Source organism: Miniopterus schreibersii (assembly GCF_964146895.1).
Source record: "Miniopterus schreibersii genome assembly, chromosome: 9".
Lineage (NCBI taxonomy): Eukaryota > Metazoa > Chordata > Mammalia > Chiroptera > Miniopteridae > Miniopterus > Miniopterus schreibersii.
In genome coordinates, this window is record NC_138118.1 from 12,566,132 (window position 1) to 12,589,298 (window position 23,167).

General features: G+C 43.0%; 1 protein-coding gene across 1 annotated transcript in view; it reads right to left on the bottom strand.

The window, feature by feature from the left end:
• The window catches only part of EXOC4 (exocyst complex component 4), a 643,225-nt gene that overhangs the window by 82,071 nt on the left and 537,987 nt on the right, over nt 1-23,167 (bottom strand). The window contains exon 14 of the mRNA XM_081147994.1: nt 16,655-16,833. Coding sequence (XP_081004120.1) covers nt 16,655-16,833 — 179 coding nt within the window. The remainder of the gene's footprint in view (nt 1-16,654; nt 16,834-23,167) is intronic.

The following is a 23,167-nucleotide window of genomic DNA, read 5'->3' on the forward strand; positions in this document are numbered from 1 at the left end:
ATTTCAGAATTCCCAGCAGCCAATTTTAAAAAGAATTTCTGGAACACAACAAATTCATTAGTCAGAAAGTAAAATTTGTTCCAAAACAGGTACTGAGGGAAAAACTGTTTAAGGAAAGAGAAGACAGGTCAAAGTAGGTCAGGTAGAACATTTTCAGGAAAAGAAAATCCACATTTAGCAAGGGATAAAAGAGGCACATAATTAAATATATTGCTTTAAATAAGGAAGTTAATGGCCAAAATACTGTGGAAATCCAAAGGCAACTGTGCTGTTTAATCCCAGGAGAAAGCCTTAAGGGAGATAACGGATGACTTAGGAGGAACCTTTCTGTGCTACATAAGATTTTATGTTACCATCACTGCTTGAAATGAGAGGGAAAAACGGGGAATGGTGGTACCGGCAGAAATAAAAGGGTTGGCTCATTGTAGACACATTTACCAGCCAATTCAGCAAATGGAAGAAGAGCGGCAGGTTCAGGATCTCATTGGAAGCACTCTGTTAATTTAATTCAATTTGCTGAAACATCTACCGAGTACCTGCTATGCCGGGAACTGGTTTTATTATGGATGCTGACAGGTGGACTGGCCTCGCCAGCAGCCCTCTTGGCGTGGGGCTCCGGAGGCCCGCAGCACCCCCGGGGCCTGGCTCCTGCCTGGGCCCCGCTTCGTGGAGAATGAGTGTGGGGGGGTGTCTCGCCCCGGGGCTGACGGCAGCAGGGCTGTTGAGTAATTCACGTGACTAATGCAGTGTGGAGAGCACAAAATTAAGTGAATTGCAACACGGGTAATTGACCTGTAATGAATTCACGCCAAATAACTGTTTCCATTATTCTTGCTTCCCAGCCCTTCTAAGTATATTCCCGGGATGCAGTTCTCAACTGTTTAGGTGTTTCCAATGGTTCTGCTCAAGTTAACAGATGCTCCATGATAATGAAGCCTTTCGGCTGTTTCATGATGTATGTGAAACCTTCAGAGGTGACCCTTAGTAAAGGGTTGGTATACAAAGGAAATCACGGGATAACCCATTACCTTAATGGTAGACCCAGAAATACCACATGAACACTTAAGAATCTAAACTTAATCCAACGGCAGAACGGCTTGAACTCCTTAAACGCTTATAGGGAAAATCCCACTTTAGACTGTTATACTTTGCCAACAGGATTTTATTGAAGACTAAAGACTATAATTATTAAAAATTAAGTAATTTAAAGTTATGGTAGATGTTTTGAATTAATGTATATTCCTTATTTTAAAAATTCCACTCTATATGGCATTAATGAAGTGCCAATATTCTGTTCACCTTCCCAAGTCTATTCATGGCCAATCAGACATTTACCAGTTTATAGTTATTCTGCTTTTAAAAATAAAACAACTTATAAGTCCTCTAACTGAAAAAAAAAAATCCATATGGACAATTAACTCAGTGAGACACGTTATAAGTTAATCTCTAAGAAGAGAAGAAAAACTTTGACTACAGGGAAATATATGTGCATTGAAAAAATTAATTCAGTTAATTTTAAGTCATAAATATAAAGATCCTTTGAACATGCCATTGAAGCATTTAAAAAAAAATCCTCACCCAAGGACTTGTTCATTGATTTTAGAGATACAGGAAGGGAGGGAGGGAGGGAGGGAGAGAGAAACATCAATGTGAGAGAGAAACATCAATGTGAGAGAGAAACATCAATGTGAGAGAGAAACATCAATGTGAGAAACATCAATGTGAGAGAGAAACATCAATAGGCCGCCTCCCGTAGACGCCCCAGCTGGGGACCACACCAGAGACCTAGCCATGTTCCCTGCTCCAACCAACTGAGCCACACTGGTCAAGGTGAAGCATCATTTAATTGTATATTTTAGTCCTTAAACACAGTCCTATACTGACGAAAAAAAAATCATGTGTATTATCATTTGGAAAATACAATGCTTTTATAAGGAAATGCACAGAAAACAGTCTTTGTTCAGTCCTAACTTATTAATTATAAATAAGTGATATATCTTTTCTGGCATTATTTCCTCAATTCAACAAGAGTGCTATAATAAATGTACCACGATTCTTGCAATTCTTTTCATCAAAAAGTAAAGTCTTTCCGCATCTCTTGATTCTGGACTGGCCTTATGGCTTGCACTGAAGTCATGCTTATGGCTGAAGTCATGCTTGTGTGGGTTCCAGAGTCTGGGCCTTAGGTATGTGAGCATCTGCTTCTGCATTCTGGGAACTGTCCTGAGACCTCTGAGCACTAAAGCAGCCAGGATGAAAGACCACTTGGGGAGAGAGGCCTGGCTTTTCCAGAGAATACAGCCCCAGCTGAGCTGCCCAGCTGAACACAGAGCTCTGGTGAGGCTAGGAAAACTGCCCAGCTGCCTCCCTGAATTATGAGAAATATCTGGGGTAGTTTTTACTCAGTAACAGAAACTGAGACGTGAAGTCTCTGTACACTCCAGCACACCTTCTTTGGCCATGACATGTTTCGCTTTGTAAATTAAAATAGACATAAGAGCTTCCGTAAAGGAAGAATAATTTCAAAATACTTCAATTTAGCAAGGTTAATATAACTTAGCTGAGATAAATGTTGCTGTTTTTCTGTTTTGTAGAACATGGGAGAGAAAGCCAGATAGTTATGACTACCTAAAGGTGGGTGAGGTGAAGGATGGATCTATTGCTATAGTGGCAAGCTGTTTCTAGAATTACTTACCATTATGATCACGTGAGCTTAAACAAATTGTTGGAACATTGCCTGTGTTCCAGGTAGGGGAAATTTTCTACAATAAACATCTATTTCAAGGATGCTTTTCCTCTCTCTATGAGAAAGGTGGTTGGTTTCTGATTCTCTGCCAGAGAATCTATCACATTTGAGTCACTTCTGTCTTTACCACTTAGGTTATGTAAAAAGCACCTGGAGGTTACAAAAGTCCTAATTATTTCATAATTTCAGATAAAATTCACAGTGCTCATGCAATAAAAAATGAAGATACACAAGAACACAAAAAGCAATGGCAGTGCTGTCCTGGTCCACTTGGAGACAATACTTTCTAGAGCAGGAATTTCTAAACTCCTTTGATTAAATATTCTAACAGTAAAAAAAAATCTTCTGAGCCTGGATCATCAGTACATATACATTTAGTTATTTATAAATTATACATTATATACATCTATTATGGTACTAAAATATAAGTAAAAATTAGTAAAGGATGAGCTGAAGATGGAACAAATAATGTCCTTAAATGTCTTCCTAGTCATGATGACTTCAAACCGATGTTAGTTAATATATCAAGGCTCATATACGCTTAGGGCAAAGTTCATGTCAATGGCAGTGGATATAAATCCATATTCCAAATAATATTCTTGACAAGTTCAAGTTCTTTTGCCAATTTCCAGTCATATCTGATTAGACGGTTATTGCTGATTAGATAACATCATAACATGACTGATGAAGAGGTCTACCAGGAGCAAGAAAAATGTCAGCTCAGCCATCTTCTCATTGCTTGTTCTTGCTTATATTTTCAATCTAGGGCTCCCATGTCGTCTCTTATATTAAATACACTGTTTTAGTTTTAAAAAGTATAAATATATGGTCTCATATTTCCCCCTATGCCCCAGTGTATTGCTTTTCACATTCCTTGGAGCCATAAAACCTATATTGAAAATAACTTATCTAGAGACCAGAACAGTAATCTTTTTTTTTAATCCTTACTCGAGGATATGTTTATTGATTTTAGAGGTGGGGGAGAGAAACAGCAATGTGAGAGAGAAATATCCATCAGTTGCCTCCCACATGCACAACAACAGGAGACTGAACCCACAACATTTTGGTGTATGGGACAACCAAATGAGCCACCTGGCCAGGGCCAGAATAGTAATCTTGAATCTTAATTGTAAATTGTCAATTACCTAGGAATGTAAGGACGACAATATCTAGGGCTTTAAAATTGTTTTAAGTCCACAGCTAACATCGTTCTCGATGATGAAAGTTGAAAACTTTCCCACTAATATCAATTACACAACAAGTATGGCTACTCTCACCACTACCAGTATTACTGGAAGTCCCAGTCACAGCAATCAGGCAAGAAAGAGATATAAGACACTCAAATTGAAAAGAAATAATTAAAACTGTCTCTGTTTACATATGACATGATCTTGTAATAGAAAACCCTAAAGATTCCAGCAAAAAAAAACCTATTAGAACTAACAAATCAATTCAGAAAGTTTCAGGATACAAAATCAACATACAATAATCAACTGCATTTCTATACACTAACAAAGAATAATCTGAAAAAGAAAGAAAACAGTCCCATTTACAATAGCATCAAAGACAATAAAATACTTAGGAATATATTTAACTTATTCTATGCTAAATGAAATAAGTCAATCACAAAAGGATAGACACTGTATGATTCTGCTTGTGTGAGGTTCCGAGAGGAGTGAAATTCAGAGACAGACAGAAGAATGGTGGTTGCCAGGCGGTGGGGGAGGCAGGAAAGAGAGGCTAGAGTTTAATCAATACGGAGTTTCAGTTGGAAAGGTGAAAAACTTCTGCAGGTGGACAATGGTGATGGCTGCACACCAATGTGAATGTACTTAATGCCACTGAACGGTACACTTCAAAATGGTTTAAAAAAAGAAATACATTTCCATTTCCAGCTAACACAAAGTCGTAGCAGAACTGGGACCTCCAGAACCCCCTGAACGTTCATCAAGAGACATCATCTATGCAAGCACTTCGGGGGCTGGGGGACAAGTAGAAAAGGAGGTATATTAAGTAGTTCTGTCACCCCTGAGGCAGTAGAGAAGGGTTACCCCAAGCGCATCACTCGTTACCCCTGTGGGCCAGGCCCGCCTGAAGCTCGGGTAAGTCTTGCCAGAGCTGTCCATCGGCCTGCCGAGTACAGACAGAGCCTCGATGTTGAGGCCCGGAGCCCCACAGCTGCTGGAGGCTGTGGAGCTGGACGGTCTGTCACTTTTGTTACTGTTTTTACTAAAACCACGATGCAGCAGCGTCCTCATTTCCACATCCCCTGATCCAACGAAGTGCAGTTTACAGAAAAGTCACTTAACGAGAGCTGGAGGTTAACCTCAAGTTTCGCTCATTGTGGCCCAGAATAAACATCTTACCCTGTGCCCGAGTTCAAAGGCCACGTGGGTTTTGGAAGGCTGCTTAACAGAAGCGCTCCGAGTCTCATTTCAAATGCAATACACCCAGGATCCCCTGACAGGGAGATTAAATTATTAAGCAGGATGGCCCAGCTGTCAACTAGAGGCAGAGCTGGGCATTTCACACTGGGCACCACTGCGGGCAAGTATTGGCAGTAAAATAAAGAGAGCCAGGAGGAAAATATTCTTAGGGCGGCTAAGAATAAGGTAAAAGCTTTAAAAAGAAGAAACAGAAGGAAACAAGCGCCAGTCGCCGGGGGATTGCTGTCTGCTGTTCGCTGCAGCGCTGACGGGCACGCATTAGCTCACCGGGCCCTCGGAGCAGTCCCGGGCGGGTTAAAATGCAGGCCCCGGGCGGGGCGAGGGCGCTGGCGCCGAGGCCCAGAGCCAGGGCCGAGCGCACCATCGGATGCTGGCGCTGCCTCAGTGCTCCGCGGGCAGCGTTGGCCCAGGGAGGGGTGGGCTCGGCGCGGGAGGAGGGCCCCTCTCCCCACGCACGGCCTGCGGGAACTGGCGGCGCCTTGGCGGCCATCTGTCTGCAGTGACCCGGCCCCGCTGCCAGGAGGGGGCAGGTACCAAAGCATATGCAAAACCGCGCAGGGTGTTGCTCCAGCACGCCTGCAAGATTTCTGTGAAAAGCCCAAGAGTTGTTGGCTTGAGCCAAAGTGTTAATTGGGCTTGTGGTTCCTTTAAACAAATAATACCACAGTGGAGTTTTCTCACACTCCCTTTTTTACGAAAGACACAAGAGAAGTCGGGACATCTCTCTCTGGATAAAATCTCAACAGTTTTCTGCATAAAGCCAATCCTAAAAGATGGCCTTTAAAATCGGGGTCCTGAGTAAAGACTGATGTCATTTCTGTCTTGATGCTTATACCAATAACGCAGGTCTTAAAATTAGTATTTTGGTGAGAATCTCTCCATACAACGTTTCTCAGTATCCTGATATCTCTATTTAAAGACTGTACCATAACAGGTCAAAATCTTGTCATCACAGTCCTTGAGTGAAGGTCTGTATTTCCCTGAAAATTGTGCAGGAGACTCCTGGAGAAAACAGGCAGGTCCTCACTAGGTCCAAGGACAGAGCTCCTGGTGAGGGATGCGGACACGTGGCCATTTCATTCTGACCCTTTTCCAGGCTGCCTCAGCTAAGCCTGCCAAGGATTTCTCATTACAAAGAGAAGGGACCTGTCTTAATTAGAAAATAGCACTATAGTAGGGGGGTGCCCAAGATAAAACCTGGAATAAAAAGTAAACACCTGGAAGTATGTATTACAGATCAGGTCCCACGCTTGGATAAAGCATTCGCATCTTTTAAAAATAACTCATTTGGGACCAGAGGGAGCTGAATTTTTCAAAGACTTACAATAGTTAGAATTCTCAATAATGATCTAAATACAGGAAGGGAACTGTTTGAGCTGGCGTGTCTCCCTCAGGTATCATGCTAATGACTTTGTCATGTTCCTTTTGGGAAGTTTCCCACAGAAAGACAATCGTTGAATAGGGAGACGCAGTTACGCAGCTTATCGTCACCTTTCTGAGGGTCTATAATATAATAATTCCGGTAGTGCCTTCTCTTGCCTTCTGACCACGTGAGGCTTCATAATACCTCATCGTGGCCATGCGCTGTGTGCTTTAGAGAGAATGAGGTTCCAAAGAGATAGAAAAGACACACATATTGAAAATAAAAAAGGAGAGAGGAAAACCCCAGTTGCATTTAGAATGCAATCGTCCTCCATCGCACGTCCCAAAGCTAGTTAATACAGACATTTCCAATAACTTTAATCTTTAAGTGGCGATTGTTGGGAAAAAAGAAATCACGTTTGCGTTTCTTGAAAGACAAGAGGGAAGAAAATGACTTGTCATATCTGACTGGTTGGAAATGTAAAATCCAATTCTGAAGAAGCCGAGATAAGGCAGGTGCCATCAGCTTAGCAAACACTAAATAATGAGCAATGCAGAGACTGGCCAGCGCGATAAAACACTCCATTAGAGGGACTGCTTTTAAATGGGCGATAATTGTGGCACCGCCACACTGAAAGGTTATTGAATTTTTATCTGTGGCCCAAAGCTTTTGACGGACTTGCTGAGAAGTCACCTACAATAGTGCCTCCTTTAGATGGATCTGACAAGGGGGTGTCCGAGCACGTAGCGTCTTTTTGACATTTACAGGGTTTCCGCTTCCCTGAAGAATCTCATCAGATAGTGTTGGTTTCTAGAAAGACACTTAGGTTTTTGTGAGTCCTGGAGAAAAGTCCTCTTTCCTCTTCCTTTCGTAAAAACTGGGTTAGGTGTTAGTTAAGGATGTCAGTCAAACCTACCCAGGATTCAGCAACCGGAGCTCAAAGATGTTAGTGCACGGAGTGAACGGCTATTAATAAGCAACGCTGTGTCCTGAAGACGTATGGTATAATTTATAACAATGGATATAATCACAGTATTGAAATCAGCTTAATGAAGTAAAAGAAAACCTTTCCCTAAATATATGACTAGAAAATTTGGTTCCAGAATAGACCATTTCTTAAAGTGGGTGAAATGTTAAGATCATGCCCCCCCTGCCCACTTAAAGTGCAGTCAGTGCCATTTGTACTAGGGACACAGCATCACACTCACCTTGCGGCTGTCATTTTGAGTGTCTCTGTGGGGCACAGAGGCACACTGGTGTGGGTTCTGAGGCACACTAGTGATGGGCCATGATGTCTTCTTAGACACTATGGTCTGCATTCTAAGAACGATCAGCTTAAGCCTAGACTTTGTCATTGGCTCATCCTGACCTTGGGCAAACAGCCCAAAACATCTGTGTTTCATGACCACACTCAGTAAAACTAAGGGAATAATGGCTGGCCTGTCAACTGCAGCTTGGGGCGAGAATAAGGAATTAAGAATTAATGAACATCAAGGTCCTTGAAAGTATGAAACACAATCTAAGTGTTGAGAGCCATCAGCATCCGCATGGCCTCTGGGACTGCTACATACACACACGACCACACACCACCCTCCATCACCTTTTCTAGGGCCAGCAGTCTAGAGAGGGTCTTTATGCACCACCGATTAATAGCGACGCTGGCTGAGAGAGCACATCCGGCTTACACTTAGGACATTTTTCTAAATTCAATCCCACAAAGTGCTGGAGATTTCTCCCATCAACTCGAGGCCCACCCTCCAGCCGCTTTCTGTTTTCCAGGATTCACCTCTCCTGCTCGCTGAGCTGTGTGCGACACCTAACTCAGTTTCAAGGCTGAAGACGTGAAAAAGGCACCCCCCTTCTTCTGGAAAGGAGTTATTAAGCCATAGCTCACCTCGGTTAGTGGGCGCATCGTGAGTGTTAAAGCGCCAGCCCTCCGGGGGCCTTTCTAGATAAGAGCTTAGGTTTAATAGCACATCAGTGCTTCTCACTGAGAGAGGCTTTCTGCTTGGCAGTCAAATCTGTCCCCAGATTTCTTGTTCAAATCTAGCTACCCTAGTAGCCACTTGTCCTCGCTGCTGCTCGGTGTCGCCTGGGGTCATTCTGCATTTCTTCCTCCTCAGGCTGGCTAGGCAATTTCCGTGTGACACTTGAGGGATGTCTCTTGCTTTCCCACTTCATCTGCCTCTGCCTTTTCCCAGAGATTTTCACTCCTATTTCTTCTTCCTGTTACCATCTTAAAGTTTTGTTTGAAGGTATAATTTTTCAGCTGGAAGCTTCCAGCCACCAGACTTAAGCATCCATGATATTATCATATTTTAATAAAATATTTCCCTTATGGATACAAATGTTGGCATTTTCAAAGAAACAGCCACATAACTCTTCATGGGCAGATACTTAGGACTCCATAATTAACTGAAGCGCCCACAGCACCAGCCTTCTGTGGCTTCACAATTGATGAGCACCTCCTTGCCCAGGGAGGGGTCTGCTTTCCAATCAGAACTCAGCACAGGCCACTGAAAGCTGCAGATGACCAGCTGATTGACAGGAAGGGAACTGGTTCTGGTATGCTTTGGTTCTGGTACGCTTTTTAAGAACAAAAAGGTATCCTTTTGAGATTTAGCTTTCGTTTCTCAGATGGACAACTTGCAGACAGAGGTGACTGTCAGATGCAGACCTCAGAGACATTTGGGACTCTGGTGGAGTGACAGCCATGATTTACTAGGAGTGGTAACAGTTTTGGAGGCAACTACAAGAATTGAGATAAAAGAGAAGCCTGAAGAGGTGGAAGGGAGGTGAAGGGCCAGGATTAGGGAGGAGTGAGGGCCCAGTGATAAGATTCATAGGAGTGACCCAGGAACCCCATACTGAGTACCCACTGTGTGTCACACACTGCTAAGGACTCCAAGTTCATCATTTCATTCCATGGTTACAGTAACCCAATAAGTGTAAGTGATTATTTCTATTTAACAGAAAGCTATTTAGTTCAGAAGGGCTAATTCTTCTTTAGTAAGACAATAACTTGCCCGATTTGCCCCAAATATGCCTGACTTCAAATTCAAATCTGTCTACATGCCTCCTAGACTAAGGGACGGGTATGGGAAAGGTTCTATGAGTTAAAAAGAAGAAAGATGTTTAGAAAGAGGCAAAGCCAACCAGTTGAGAAGCTGTGTGAGGACACTCAATGAGAGGAAAGGGGGAAAAAGAGTAGAAATGTTTTAAATGGGGACTAACCCTTGTGTATCAGTATTTAAATTGCGCTGAAAGCAGAGGAACTCGGGGCCCCTCTGGTGAGCCTGAAGCCTGGCTGATCAGCAGCAGCAGTGTGCAGCACTTCAATGGGAGACGGAGCTGGCGGGGTCAGATGCTTTTCCTTAAAAATGAGAGACTTACCAGCATCTCTACTGCTTGTAACAACATGGGTTTCAGAGGTGTCCTAAGAATAATCAGGTGAGCAACCTGAGCAACTTTCCACACAATTCTTCCTTCATTAAGATCAATGTCAATTAGTTTGTAAATAACAATAGAGTATAATTAAGACCAAAAATGAACAAAACTGAATCATCATAAAATTACCATTTGGAGTTTTTATTCCTACAAAACATATGATTAGTTGTGAAATTGGGTACAGCGTGAAAATATATTTGAAATTGTTTTAAAAAGTGATAAAGGTTCATACAAAAGTAGTAGTTTCAATTAGATAAGATCAAAGCAAATTCAGAATGTGAGCAAGTGATTTAATGTTCTTGGTAAACAACGTGATCGTGAAGTTAACCAATGACAGCGAACTCGGAAGGTATCGCCAACAGAGGGAGCAGAAGGACAAGAGTGAAGCCACAGAAAGAGTCAGCTTTAAACAATGACAACTAGTAAGGCTAAAAAAGGGCGATGGCCCGGGAAACCTAACCTTGGAAAGACGATTAGAGAAACTAAATGTGTCGAGTCAGGCTAAGCAAATGCCTGAGGAGGAGCTGTCTGATAACAGTCTACAAATATTTGGAACTTGTAAATACTGAAGCAGGAGGGGAAATTACCAGGCGTGGAGTTTTAATTAAAAATAATCAGATGAAATTATGACAGGGAAAATTCTAGCTTAATGGATTGACAAAAGCAAAGCTGAAACAGGACAATGTCTCATGAGATCTTGGCTAGGGACATTTTTATTCTCATCTGTGTCAAGGCAGAAAGACAACAAGGCGGGGGTCGGGGGTGGAGTCTGCATGTTCTCTTTCACTTACCATGAAGGCAGAAAAAAGCCCATGACAGTGCGCTCTAGTGTGGGAGAATTCATGTTCCATCTTCTAGAAAATGTTAAACCACGGCAGGCAATGCGTACGTCTCCATGTCTGGCACACAACATGTACAAGGGGGGATGTGCAGACACACCTGGGCCTTTCCATCTTTATTTTCAATGATTTGACTGACTTGTTAACACTTCCACATTCACTCAACTGGTTTGGTAATCAGCCTTCAGTGTTAAAGAGACACTGATTCTTTGTGCTCTTCTCACTTATTTGCCTTGAAAAGGGTAAGGGGAATGTTTTATTTATAATCAGGTTTGGGAGACAGGTTGACTAAAAACTGCTAAGCAGAATTCTACTCTAATGCAGAATCAAAGACATCTCTGTGTCTGGTGTTCTTGTCCATAAAATGAGAAGCCATGTGAAGCCCAAGCTTTTGAGAATAGAACTGGCAAAATGATTACAAAGGATGTCCCAAATATAAAGAGCTATAGAAACTGAAGAAGTTTGGAGGTGCTCTACGTCAACCTTGGCTATGTGCTGAAATCCCCTGAGGAAGTGTTACAAAGCGCAGTAGTCTGCACATCTGCCCCAGATTCTGACCGCAAGCTCAGTAGCTGGTTCTAGTATAAGCCAAGACTGAGATCCCATCCTTTAAAAGAGTGGCTCTCGACCTCTGATTTGTTGGTTTGGGGATGCCCCGGCCACACCCTGGAACAACTAAATGAACATCTCTGGGAGTAGCCCAGTACCAGTCTTTCCCTAACACCCAGCATCAGTCTTTTTAAAACTCTCCATTGAATACAACTGATGTGCGGCAGACTTGCAAAATGCTACTCTACAACACATTAGGACCTAATGAAAATGGGTTAAAATGAGGCCATTTTTAGGGAACAAAACTCAGGTAACACTTTTATTCCCAGCATGGCTGTGTCTGAAATTACTATGGTCGTGTACACTTACCAAGGGCTGTTTAGCACTGTGGTAACTAAGAAATAGTTGCAGGCCCTACGCTAGTGGCTCAGGGCAGAAAAAACAGCTCCTCCCACACAGCCTTTCGGACCCCCAAGATTATAATCAATATCAACTGCATAATTGTTTAAGGTGGACAACCATTTGTTTTAGCAGCTATTCAACTTGTCCAAACATTGGGCTTATAATAGATATATTCGTCATGTTAAAAAAATAGTCACTAGAAAGATAAACAGACAAAAGCAATTTGTGGTGGGAAAGTGGAAAGTCGATCAGAATTCCGAGGGAACTGTCTGGAGAGGATCACAAGGATTGGAGGCATAAAAATCAATCCCGGAGCATCATTATGATAGTCACAGTGATAGGCACTACCCTTGATATGATGTGATGAGAATGGCATTTTATTTTTGTGGGTTTCCTTCCCAAGCCCATAAACCCAGTCTAATCAATGAAAAGAGATTAGACAATCCCACACTGAAGGACATTCTGCAAAATATCTGACTAGTACTCCTCTAAACTGTCAAGGTCATCAAAACAAGGGAAGTCTGGAAACTGTCACAGTGTAGACAAGCCTAAAGAGGCACAATGACCAAACACTCTAGGATGTCCTAGATATGATCCTGGAACAGAAAAAGGACATTAGATAAACACTAAGGAAATTCCAATAAACAATAGACTTTAGTTAGTAATACTGTATTAATATTGGCTTGTTAGCTGTGATGAACATCAGATGGAGAAAATGGGTACAAGATATGGGGAATTCTGTACTATCTCTGCAGCTTTACTCTAAATCTAAAACTATTCTAGATAAAAATTTTATTAAAAAAATCAGTCCCAGGAGCCACATCAGCACTCGTCAGGGAACTGAGGTGGGAATTCCATCAGTGGCTAGGACCTCTGGGAACCGTAAGAACAGTACAATGCTGGGCAAAGGGCTGTTCAGCAGCCACATCTGAAACAAGCAAAAAAGGGAGCGATCATCACTTCATACTGGTTGAACGGAACTTCAGGCCAAAAGTCTTTACAGCCAGAGATGCGCAGGTAGGGGCCAAGGAAATGTTTTCACATACATTAAAGTATTTTACAGAGAAAATATTCAACATTTAACTTCTGAATAGGACAGAGGAAAGAAATTTAGACTGAAGCCAAGGGACTTTAATAAAAAATAGATAACCTCCTAGAGGGAAAGGTTGCTTAAAGAGCCGAATATATAATCAAGGAAGTTTTAGAATCTCTAATCCTGGAGACTTTTTACAGAATCCAAGACAGAGAGGAGGCCCGCTGAGGAAGAGTGCAGACAAAATGAACCCTGGAGCCCCTCCCCGTTCTCTGCAGTCTATTTTTAAAAGCAACACATCCTTAAAACACAGCATAAAATACAAAAGAAAATCATTAGTGTTCAAACTGAATGCACTCTAACAATTTTTATGTAGGTCACATTTTCCTAAGAATTTTCTTTACCATAATGGTTAATCTCAGTCTTTCCTCAGGATTCTTACTAACAGCAGGTACTGCAATTAGGTACAGATGCCATTACGGGCCGTTGCTCCAAGACTGGAGTTGTGATCAATGGGGGAAAGAAAATGCATATCAACCTAGATCCTGAATGCTCAGCCCTTGATATGATCCTGCTCAACCTCTTTGCACTGAAAGCATGTTTGTTAAAGCAGATCCCGAACATAAAGGAGTTCTAGAAGTGGGTGCGGGAGACGGAGACAGAGACTGAGTTGTGGGTGGACGAAGGAGTCAGGAAACAAGGCCTATATAGAGAACCAGAGGGACCCATGAGGAGGCAGTCAGGCTGGGTCAATCCAAGTCCTCTCTGGAACTGTTTCTGGAGCTCTTGGCAAAAATGCTTTTAGTTTGGGGTGAAACAATCCTGGGGCTGCTGCTGGTCAAGGATGTTGCCATTTGGAAAGCATTCGCCTCAGATGGAAAGCAATAAAGAGAAAATGCTGAGCGAATAGAGAAAGGGGGAGAGGGGGAGCAGGTGTGTAAACATGTCCGTGACATGATGCTATCTTGTGAACCTCTGGATCCAGCTGCGCCTGAAGCCTTCCGATTTACCAGTTCTATGAATCACTGCATTCTCTTTCCTCCAATTGGTCTGTGACTTTCAGTGGGAAGAACTGTAAGTAGAATAGGTTGAAGGGGATGGACGGGGGACACCAGGGGAAGTGGGGCAGGAACCAGGGACTGTGGGGAGACAAAAGTAAGAGCCGCGCCTTTGGTGCAGAGTCTACATGAGGGGAGGGGGCCCTTTAAGTGTGAAGCAGACAGAGGGACATCTGGGCAAATGCTCAGAGAGATGGGAAAATTAGCTTAGAAAAATGGTCCACTCTGATCTCCTGGACAGATGGACAGCCACTAAACATGACACTCTTCAGTATGACAAAGGTTTCGGGTGGACGAGAACCCTATCGCATGGGAAGAGATATTCTACTATGAAGAGGATTCCTGCCCACTTCCTCCACCACACGGCAGCTTCGTAACTGTGCAGGGCGCCTGCCACATCAAACGGTTAACAGGATGCAGGCAAGAGCTCAACGTGTCATCTTCTCGTCTTGATTTCTTCCCATCCCTCGTACCCACAGGCGCTAGACAAAAGCTGGCATTTTCTTCCTGCTACCTAGTCTCCAGACCTGGACCAACTTTTTTAAGGTAATCAGGTTCACTTTTCAAAAGAATAACAGAGACTGACACGGCGCAACTGAAGTGGCCCATTATCCGAGAACTCCCTGCTTTGCTCAAATTTCAAACGCCAGTGGACACGCTCCTGGGAATTCAGGTGTGAGCGGCCTAGGCTTGGTGGCAGAATAAACCAGGTTTGCTCGCTGCTTTGTTTTAACAAAGACAATATAAGTAGTGATTATAGTTCACTGGGGTTTTGCACTGGTCCTCAAAATGTTGAGTTACTTAAGTCACCCACTGGGTGGAATGATCACCCTGAGAGGAGCTGAGAGGGTACAGCTTACGTTATAAAATGGAACTGAGCACAGGAGACAAAGCATTAGCAGGGTGGTAGAAGAGACCTTCGTCAGAATAACAGAGATGGTTAAAGGCATGAATTAGAGAGCAACTGTACTGAGCACTCCTGGTGACATGAGAACAGCTAAACTGCACAATGACAAAGCTGAGCACAATTCTGAGAGTTTCTCTCTTTCTGAAAACAGCTGATGCAGGTTACCTGTCTGAGCCACCCAATGGCTTGCTACGGAGGCTGTGGACCACCTTGCCCAAGGAGCCCTCTCAGAATGGACAGAACAGAATTCTGGAATGCTGTGTCACTGGAAATAAGATACTACATCACAAATATTAGACGTCGAAGGTCACCCAATGAAAGGACACCATCTTATGATCACTAGTAAACCTCCCCAAGCAGCCCTGCATTTGCAGGAATCAAAGGAAATCAGGAAAAGAGGCATCTGGTCCCTTTCCAGAGCTGCTTATTTTGCAATTAGCAAAAGGGAAATTAGCTATTTCCGACTTTTTTTCTTGGTAAAGTGAGGTGGCCCTGGGAGATAAAATGGATAGTTTAGACTACTGCTGTGACAGAGTGCCTGATACGACGGGATTATGAAGTTGAGGGTCTTTCAAGGAGACCTACTTATGCACAGTCTGCTCAGACTATTAACAGGTGCATATATTTTCTGTTTTTATAGATTCCTGGAATAAACATGTATAGTTTTATGAACAAATAAAAAGTAATATTTAAAATAATAAAAAAGTATAAATAAAGAGATATTTTAAGAAGATTTTAAAACAAATTATACAATCTTGCTCAAAAGCCCCCCTCCTTCTGTTGACCTTCAAGATAGATGCACAATCAGCATGAGATCCTAAGAAGTGAGCATCCCAGGGCCCTAGACTCTGCCTATGGGGGCCTGGATTTCCAAATAATTTATCCCCATGAATTTCATCTACATCTCTTCCTTCTCAATCACTGGAAATGATTGTTAATCAAGTAATAATAACTTTTCAAAAGACAATGAAAAATGATTTACTTTGAAGTTCACATTCCAAATAATGAAGCATTTTCCTTCCAATAATCTTCGAATGTTTAACTCTAATACTAACTTCAGAGCGGATTCTGTTTCTTTCATGTTCTTGCTGTTATTTTGCTTTTTCTACCCTGTTTCTGTCTCCCCATTTATGCATTCAAATCTGCCATCTCCTTTATTCCTTCTTCATCTCAGTTTTCCTTTGCCTCTATTATAACTGCCTAACAAATACTTTTGAACTAATGCCTTTAAAAAGTATTTATTTCATAGTTACTGAATAAAGTTTATGTGCCCTAACGTTTTCAAATTCTTTTTCTCTGAGTCATTGGTTCTTGATAGAAAAAGGAGTTTCACACTTTTATTTCATATTCTATTCCTTAATTTACTTGAAATCTATAATTAAGGTATCTCTCAACCATCCCTTTTCCGGAGTAACTATTTTCTCATATTCTCTATTTTCTAGCACCTTAATCACTTCTATTATTCTCTTTTAGACACTGTTTCATTAACTTTGTAGCTGCTGAAATGAACACATCAGCTGCATGCTCAGCTCTGTGCTCTGAGACACAGTCCTTACCCCTGAGAAGCTGTGAGGACAAAAGGTACTATGGTTAGTTCCTGAGACACAGCGGCTCAGCCTTCCATGGTTTTGTTTCTAAGGTTTCATCTCAAGCTATGTTAGCATGGACCACTTGGCGCTTCCAACACCCCACACAGGGAAGCCGAGATCACTTCCTTTCACAGATCACCAAGTACCAGAGGCTCGGCGCAAGCAGAATTCTGGCACAGATCTGACAACCTGGACACGTCCCCATATGGTGACACACAGTTCAAATGAAAGTACTCAGTCTAGTTCCTCAGGTGTCCCCCGACTGGTTACTTACTCTGGGATGTAGAAAGATTGGAGAAAGCAGACTTCGTTCGGCCTGCTAACCATTCCAGGCTCTCGTGCATGTTGGCCAAGGCTTTGAGGTCACTGACGTCACGCAGGATGTCTTGTGGAGGGATTAATTTATCACCCAGGTTCCCAATAAGAACTTCCGACTCCTTGCCAAAGGCTGCCCTGCAAAACAAACCAGAAACACTTCACATACAGCACGGAGAAGACTGCAGCGGGCAATGCCTTTTAAGACATGTCCAGCGCAATGCTGTTAGAATCACTGTACTACAGCACGCTGTTCTTCCTAGGTTTAATTTTATGAGAAAATGACCATATACCTGCTTAAAATTACTCTGGTAGGAGGAAGAGTCCATGGAAGCAGCAGCAGTGACCTGATGCCTGTACCTTCAATAGCAGCCAGCCTGGCCGCGCCTACACAGTGCTGGTCCCTAGGGATGCTCCATGCCCGCTCTTAGGGGCTTTCCCTTCCTGCTGTGGAAACTGATGCACAGCTGAGGATGTCAAATATATATGTTGTTTGAAGGTTGTTGAAGTAAATAAAACCACCAAGTTGATCTGGCAGCTAGAAAACCTGATGTATTCAAAAGCAAAGAGGACCAGGCCTCTTAAAGGAGCAGATTACAGTTGAGGTGGATGGCAGGCCTCATTCATTCATTCATTCATTCATTCATTCATTCTAAATAGGATCTGGGGCAAGTAAACTAGGGAGCATGAAGGCATCATTATTTGGAAAGAAAACCTAGTAAAAATCAATGCCGGGATCCTTCTACTGACTGGAAAAATAAGAGTCGGGTGGGTTTCACACAGAGCCCAGTGTCCATAATGTTTTTGGAGGGCTGAAAAATCATGGTACGTGGAGTGGCAGAAGGATGAGTTGGAAGGGACCCCAGACACCGCATGGCACGGCCACTGCACAGATGGAAAATGAGGCTCAGAAGGTTAACTACTTTGCCTGCAGGACACGTAAGTGACAGAGCTGGGACTCACGTCCAATTCCCAAAGCTCCCTCTCTTTCAAAAAGAGAAAGGACTGAAATGATGAGTGAGGATGTCAGGGAGAAAAATCATGTCTTTTCGGGAAAGCTACGCACAGGTGGGTAACAGAGCTCATGCTGGTGGAAGTGGGAACAGGTACCTGGAGTTTCCATACGAGCCTCTCCAAGGCTTTTAAAACTCAAGATGCTTTAAGTGAGCAGGAGCTCTACTTTAAGTAGAACAAACCAAATTAAGTTTCAAGCCAGCAGTGATTAGTAAGAGCTGATGTATATATTCAGAGAGAGGCTTGACTGACAAACAGGCATTTGGCGCCCAGCACTACAGCAGGCACCCAGTGTCGGAAGAAAGAGCTGCTATGGATTAAATGCTTATTAAAAATGTTTACGCCACTAAGCAGTGATTCATGATTAGGCTTATTTCAACAGAAGCTTAAGGTTTAAGGAAAAGTCATAATTGAGTTGGGTGAGTCACGGCTGCGGAGGTGATACAGTGCTGTGGACAGAGCACAGAAACTAGAGTGGAGTTGGGGGTCATGTGAAAGGTCCTGGGGTGGGACCCGGAAGCCTGCATTTCAAACTAGTTTCAGGCTGCTGGACTGGAGAGCATGCTTCCTTTGAGTAGTAAGGGCTGGAGCACACTTCAAAGTCAGGCAAACCTGGGTCTGAATCCTGAGTCAGCCACTTACTTGCTGTCTGCTGCTGCTGAACCTCCTGGAGCATTAATAGCTAGGGGTGATGGCACCCACCTCATAGGAAGTACTTTAAGTAGACGAGGTGACGTTTAAAATCTTTACTGGGAAAATTCCAATTACAAAAGGAGAGAGAAGAGTGTAATCAACCTCCATGCGGTCACTGCTCAGCTTCAATCATTAGTAACTCATAGTGAGTCTCTTTCATCTCCCCTTATCCACAATTTAAAAAATATTTTATTGAGTGATTGCGAGAGAGATTTATTGTCCCACTTATTTATGCAGTCATTGGCTGTTTCTTATACGTGCCCTGACTGGAGACTGAACCCGCAACCTTGGTGTGTCGGGTCGAAGCCCTAACCATCTGAGCCACCTGGCTGGCGTTCATTAGCCACAGTTTTGAAGCAAACCATTCAGATGATATTCCTCAGTGCATAACACAGAGGAACTTGGTGAAGGCTAACAAGTTGCAGCAATTATTAAGTCTGTTGAGATGACTGGTTTATTTAGTGTCAACCCGAGGTGTCTGTGATGAATAAATGAAAATAGGTAAGAGTGACCAGAAGTAAATAAATTAGATCTCAAGGGCTAGCTTTACAAATGGAACTGTGCAACATCATAGCAAATGTCACTGTGTTTCAGAGTCCATGCTTTTCTCAAAATCTTTAAGAGGTAAATTATTATGGCAGAAACCACTGGTTGGCTATGCAATATCCATTATCCTATGCCTTCTTAGTAAAGGACCCTGACATTGTTGGGGTCAGCATGTACCCAACCTAAAAACAAAATAAAACAAAACAGAAAATGCCACTCAATTTCCCAGCCCCTCCTGCAGCTGTGATGGTCAATAAAATAACTGAAGTCGTCAGTAGGTGGGCTTCCAAGAAAGCTCCTTCAAGCAGTCTTAGTTGGCAAGGACCTTTTCAGCCTCCTCCCTTACTGGGCCACAGCCATGGCATCAGGTGACCTTGAGCATGAAAATAATGCTGAGAATAATGGAGCCAAAGACAGGAGGCCTGGGGGCAATGACATCATGTAGCTGCAATGCAGCCCAGACAATGCACTTCTAGGCTTCATCTCATAGGAAAGTGAAACCTTATTTGTCTCAGCCATTGCTATTCCAAGTTTCTGCTACAAGCAGCTAAATGTAATTTCTAACTGACACCATTATCTAATTAGCATAAGTGATGTCATCCTTGGAAAACTGTCTGAATTAGATTTCCCTAAAATCGAGTTACTGGGAAAGGCAAAACAATGTCTCCTCCATGATCTGAGCCCAGCAGACAGTTACAATACCTTCCCCCCCTTGGCTGTCACTCAGTCTGGTTATAAATACTTAGTTTTCTTAATCTGTCCTTATATATCCGCTCTCGGCAGCCCCTTAATCATGTTTGATAGATATAACACAAAAAATGCCTCTGAGCTAGGTGGTTAAAAGCAACAGGAGAGGCAAAAGCTTAAAAACCAGGCTCGGAGCCATTTTTATGCGTGGAGGTGTAACCCTGGGTGGAATGTGACAATCAAGACAAATGTATTTACGTAGAAGTCTAATCTGCTGCGTGGGGATCTGAGGGCCCTGGGCATGTCTGCGGTGCGTTTCCAACGCCAGATGCCTCGCCCATTCCCTCTGGCTCACTGAGATCTGCTTAACCGGCTCTGAAGGGAGTGCAGGAGATAGAGAGAAACACCACTGCCTCGTGTTGAATACATAGCAGACATCTCATTTGACAGGAATCCATAATCACCCCCTAACAACCTGGAGGGAGCACGAAACCATGACACTGAGAATAAATGATTGACAGCTATAACCATTTCGCACACAAAATCATTCCTTGGAGGATTTGTGTGTGTCAAAGAGCCTGCTGGACGGTTTTTATGTGTTAAAAAACCTTAAGGGGATGGCTTTAGCTGCTAGACTACTGATATTTTTTCTAAACCCTCTCATTTATTAAATAAATTATGGTATATCCACACCATGGAAAAGTATGCAGTCATTAGAAATTACATAGTAGAAATGACTTGATCCATAGAAAATGTTGCATATAGTTTATTTTTAGCCATGATACGCAATTGAGTAAAATAAGTTGTTATAAAACTGAATGCACCACATAATATTTACAAAAACTAATTATATATGAACTGAAAAAAGGCTGAATACCTATATACCAAAATGTTAACTGTGTGACTGGATCACTGTCCTTTGTGCTTCTCCATATTTTCTACATTTTCTCCAAAGAACATGTTTACTTTGTAATTAAAAACAAAAACTGGAAACCCTACCACAAATGAGAAAACCCTTCAAATGGACACATGAAGACTTCACCAGGGGAAACGGGAAGATGGGTGCATGACAGCCACCGGGGCGGAGCTGGGAGCAACGGGGCTTGGTCTGGAGGCTGCTTGGGCCGCTGCCTCAGGGCGTGGCCAGTGGCCACTGCGAGGGGCTTGCTGCCTGCCCCCTGACCACCCCCAGCATCTGGGCCGAGGCTGTTTCTCTTTCTTTTTATTTTTTTATCATCTGCTTATTAGGAAAGCACAGTATTTAACGAAGACATTACATATTTTTGAGTGAAATGGGTAACAGGATGATCACGAAATAAAGTGACAGGTGCTCAGTAATTGCCCAAAGATTACCTGACACAGCCAAACAGAGACTTGTTTGCTGTGGGTACCTCTGAGTCCCACGTGAGGAGTCACTGTCACCATCAGTAGGCCAACATGCTCACATAGGAGCCAATGAAACTGAAGACTATGGTAAATCTGCTAAGTTTAATTTTCCCACACAATTACAATCTTTAAAGAGGTCTCTCTGACAAGACTTCATTTAAGAGAATTATGCCAAGAGCGTAAAACCTGTTTAACTTAATTTTACCACACAATCATATCTTTAAAGAGGTCTATCTGACAAGAATTCATTTAAGAGAATTTTGCCAAAGATGCCTAAAACTGTCCCCATTTAGTCTTTAAATAATTCTGTTATCCTCTGAAATCTTAAGAAGGCAAAAAAAATAAAAAATAAAAATCTGCATTTCAGCAGGCTAAATGCACTTCTGAGAGAAACATCACAAATAGTTCCTAAGTGACTGATTTGCAGAACTGCTATATTTGGTCACATAATATACACACTCAGACTCGCTGCTCTCTCTCCCCAAATCACCCACGACTGCTTCCAGTTGCTGACCCTGCTGAGAGGCGAGCACCCCAAGAGCCCAGGGATCGCCAACTGAAGGCCAGTCCCCCTGTGATCCAGACAGAGCAGGGGAAAGGCCAGGACTAAAGCCACCCTCATGGGGGTGAGGTGGCATTTCCCTGCAATTTCAGGAGGAGCTGGTAGTGATTCACTTTACCGTTTAGTTCAGGTCACCAGATACGAGGAGTCACATCTGACTTGAGGTGGAGGACAGTGGAGATCCTAGACTTGAGAGGAATGCAGTGGCTGAGAAGCATGACTCACTCTTGGGGAGAGGGGAGAATGCCTCCATATGATGAAGAGTTGTCACCGTGTACTAAGCAGAAGTATGATGTTTTAAAATACAGGTATAAGCGTGAGAATAGAGACAGAATAGCAAAAGGGTGGGCCCTAAAAGTCCTAGGCCTGTTTGCCCTAAGGTCCTTCCTCTCCTCTCCCCTGCTCTGGTCTGTATGGGGACAGGGGGAGCTAACCCTGGGTGGTCCTCGTGGGACACTGAAGGGCAAGAGAAAGGAGAAGACAGGGCATTTATCCCCCCCCCCCCCCCCAGCCCTGGGTGATGTCTCCAGCAAGGATGTAGCTCCTTCTTGGCTCCATCTAGCTCCTACCATCCCCATCTCCCTCTGGGTACCTCTCCAGTAAATGCTGCTTCTCTCTGGCATTCCAGCTAAAGGGATAGTGGCTTCCTGCTGTTGCTAACCTGTGGGTTACCTTAATGCCCCCTGCGTGATGCTCAGATCCCCATGAACCTGTGTAACTCATTCCCTACATTAAATCCCCTCTAGGTAAACACTACAAGTGGTTTCTGTTTCCCATGTTAGAGCCTGGCTTACTCAAGGCCTACTGATGACGTCTGACCGTACACATGCTACTAGAAATGGAATAACTTTTTGGCACGGGGGTTAATTAGTTCTGTTATGCAGGCAGTGAAACCGAGATGTCTCAAGGTGACCTGTGAAGATCACTTAGCCATTGTCTGTCAGAGTCTAAACTGATGAAGGTTACGTAAAGGCCAGGTCATCTTACCTAGATTCATAAGAATACCAACTCCTTCTTATGCGATTCGACAATGACACTTCCATTTATCACTTTGGCTTTTTACAACTGCTCAATCTTCAACACTTTCAAAAGCTGTCTAATTTGTCCGTGTCAAAAATAATGGGGATAGTAGCACTCTGATGGGTCCTTTAATCAGGTTTTCACGAACTCTTTTTCTAAAATGATCCTGGCTAACCCCTTGTAAATAGGAAGTAATACCATATCCAGTCACCTTGATTATAACATTACTTTTGTCCTGGGACCTGCTGAAACTCATTGCTAAGTCTGCCCTTCAATGGTTTTTGTGCGTGTGCATGTGAGCAGCTACTTTTCACATTTAATAAGTAATTGCTCCTCTTTAGAAGGTTGTCTCCTTCAATAATCACAATCAAAGATTTTTCATTTGCTTTCTTTGCCTGCTGTTTTCTACCGTATAGAAACTTGCAATGCTCTTGACTGGGGAGGTGAGGCTGAGTAGTCTACAGTTGTGTGCAGAGGCAGAATTGGGAACAAGTTGGGAGGTGTGGTTCTCAGGTGTTCTTTGCAATCAAGGTGAATATGTGAAATATCAGCAACTTCTCTTAG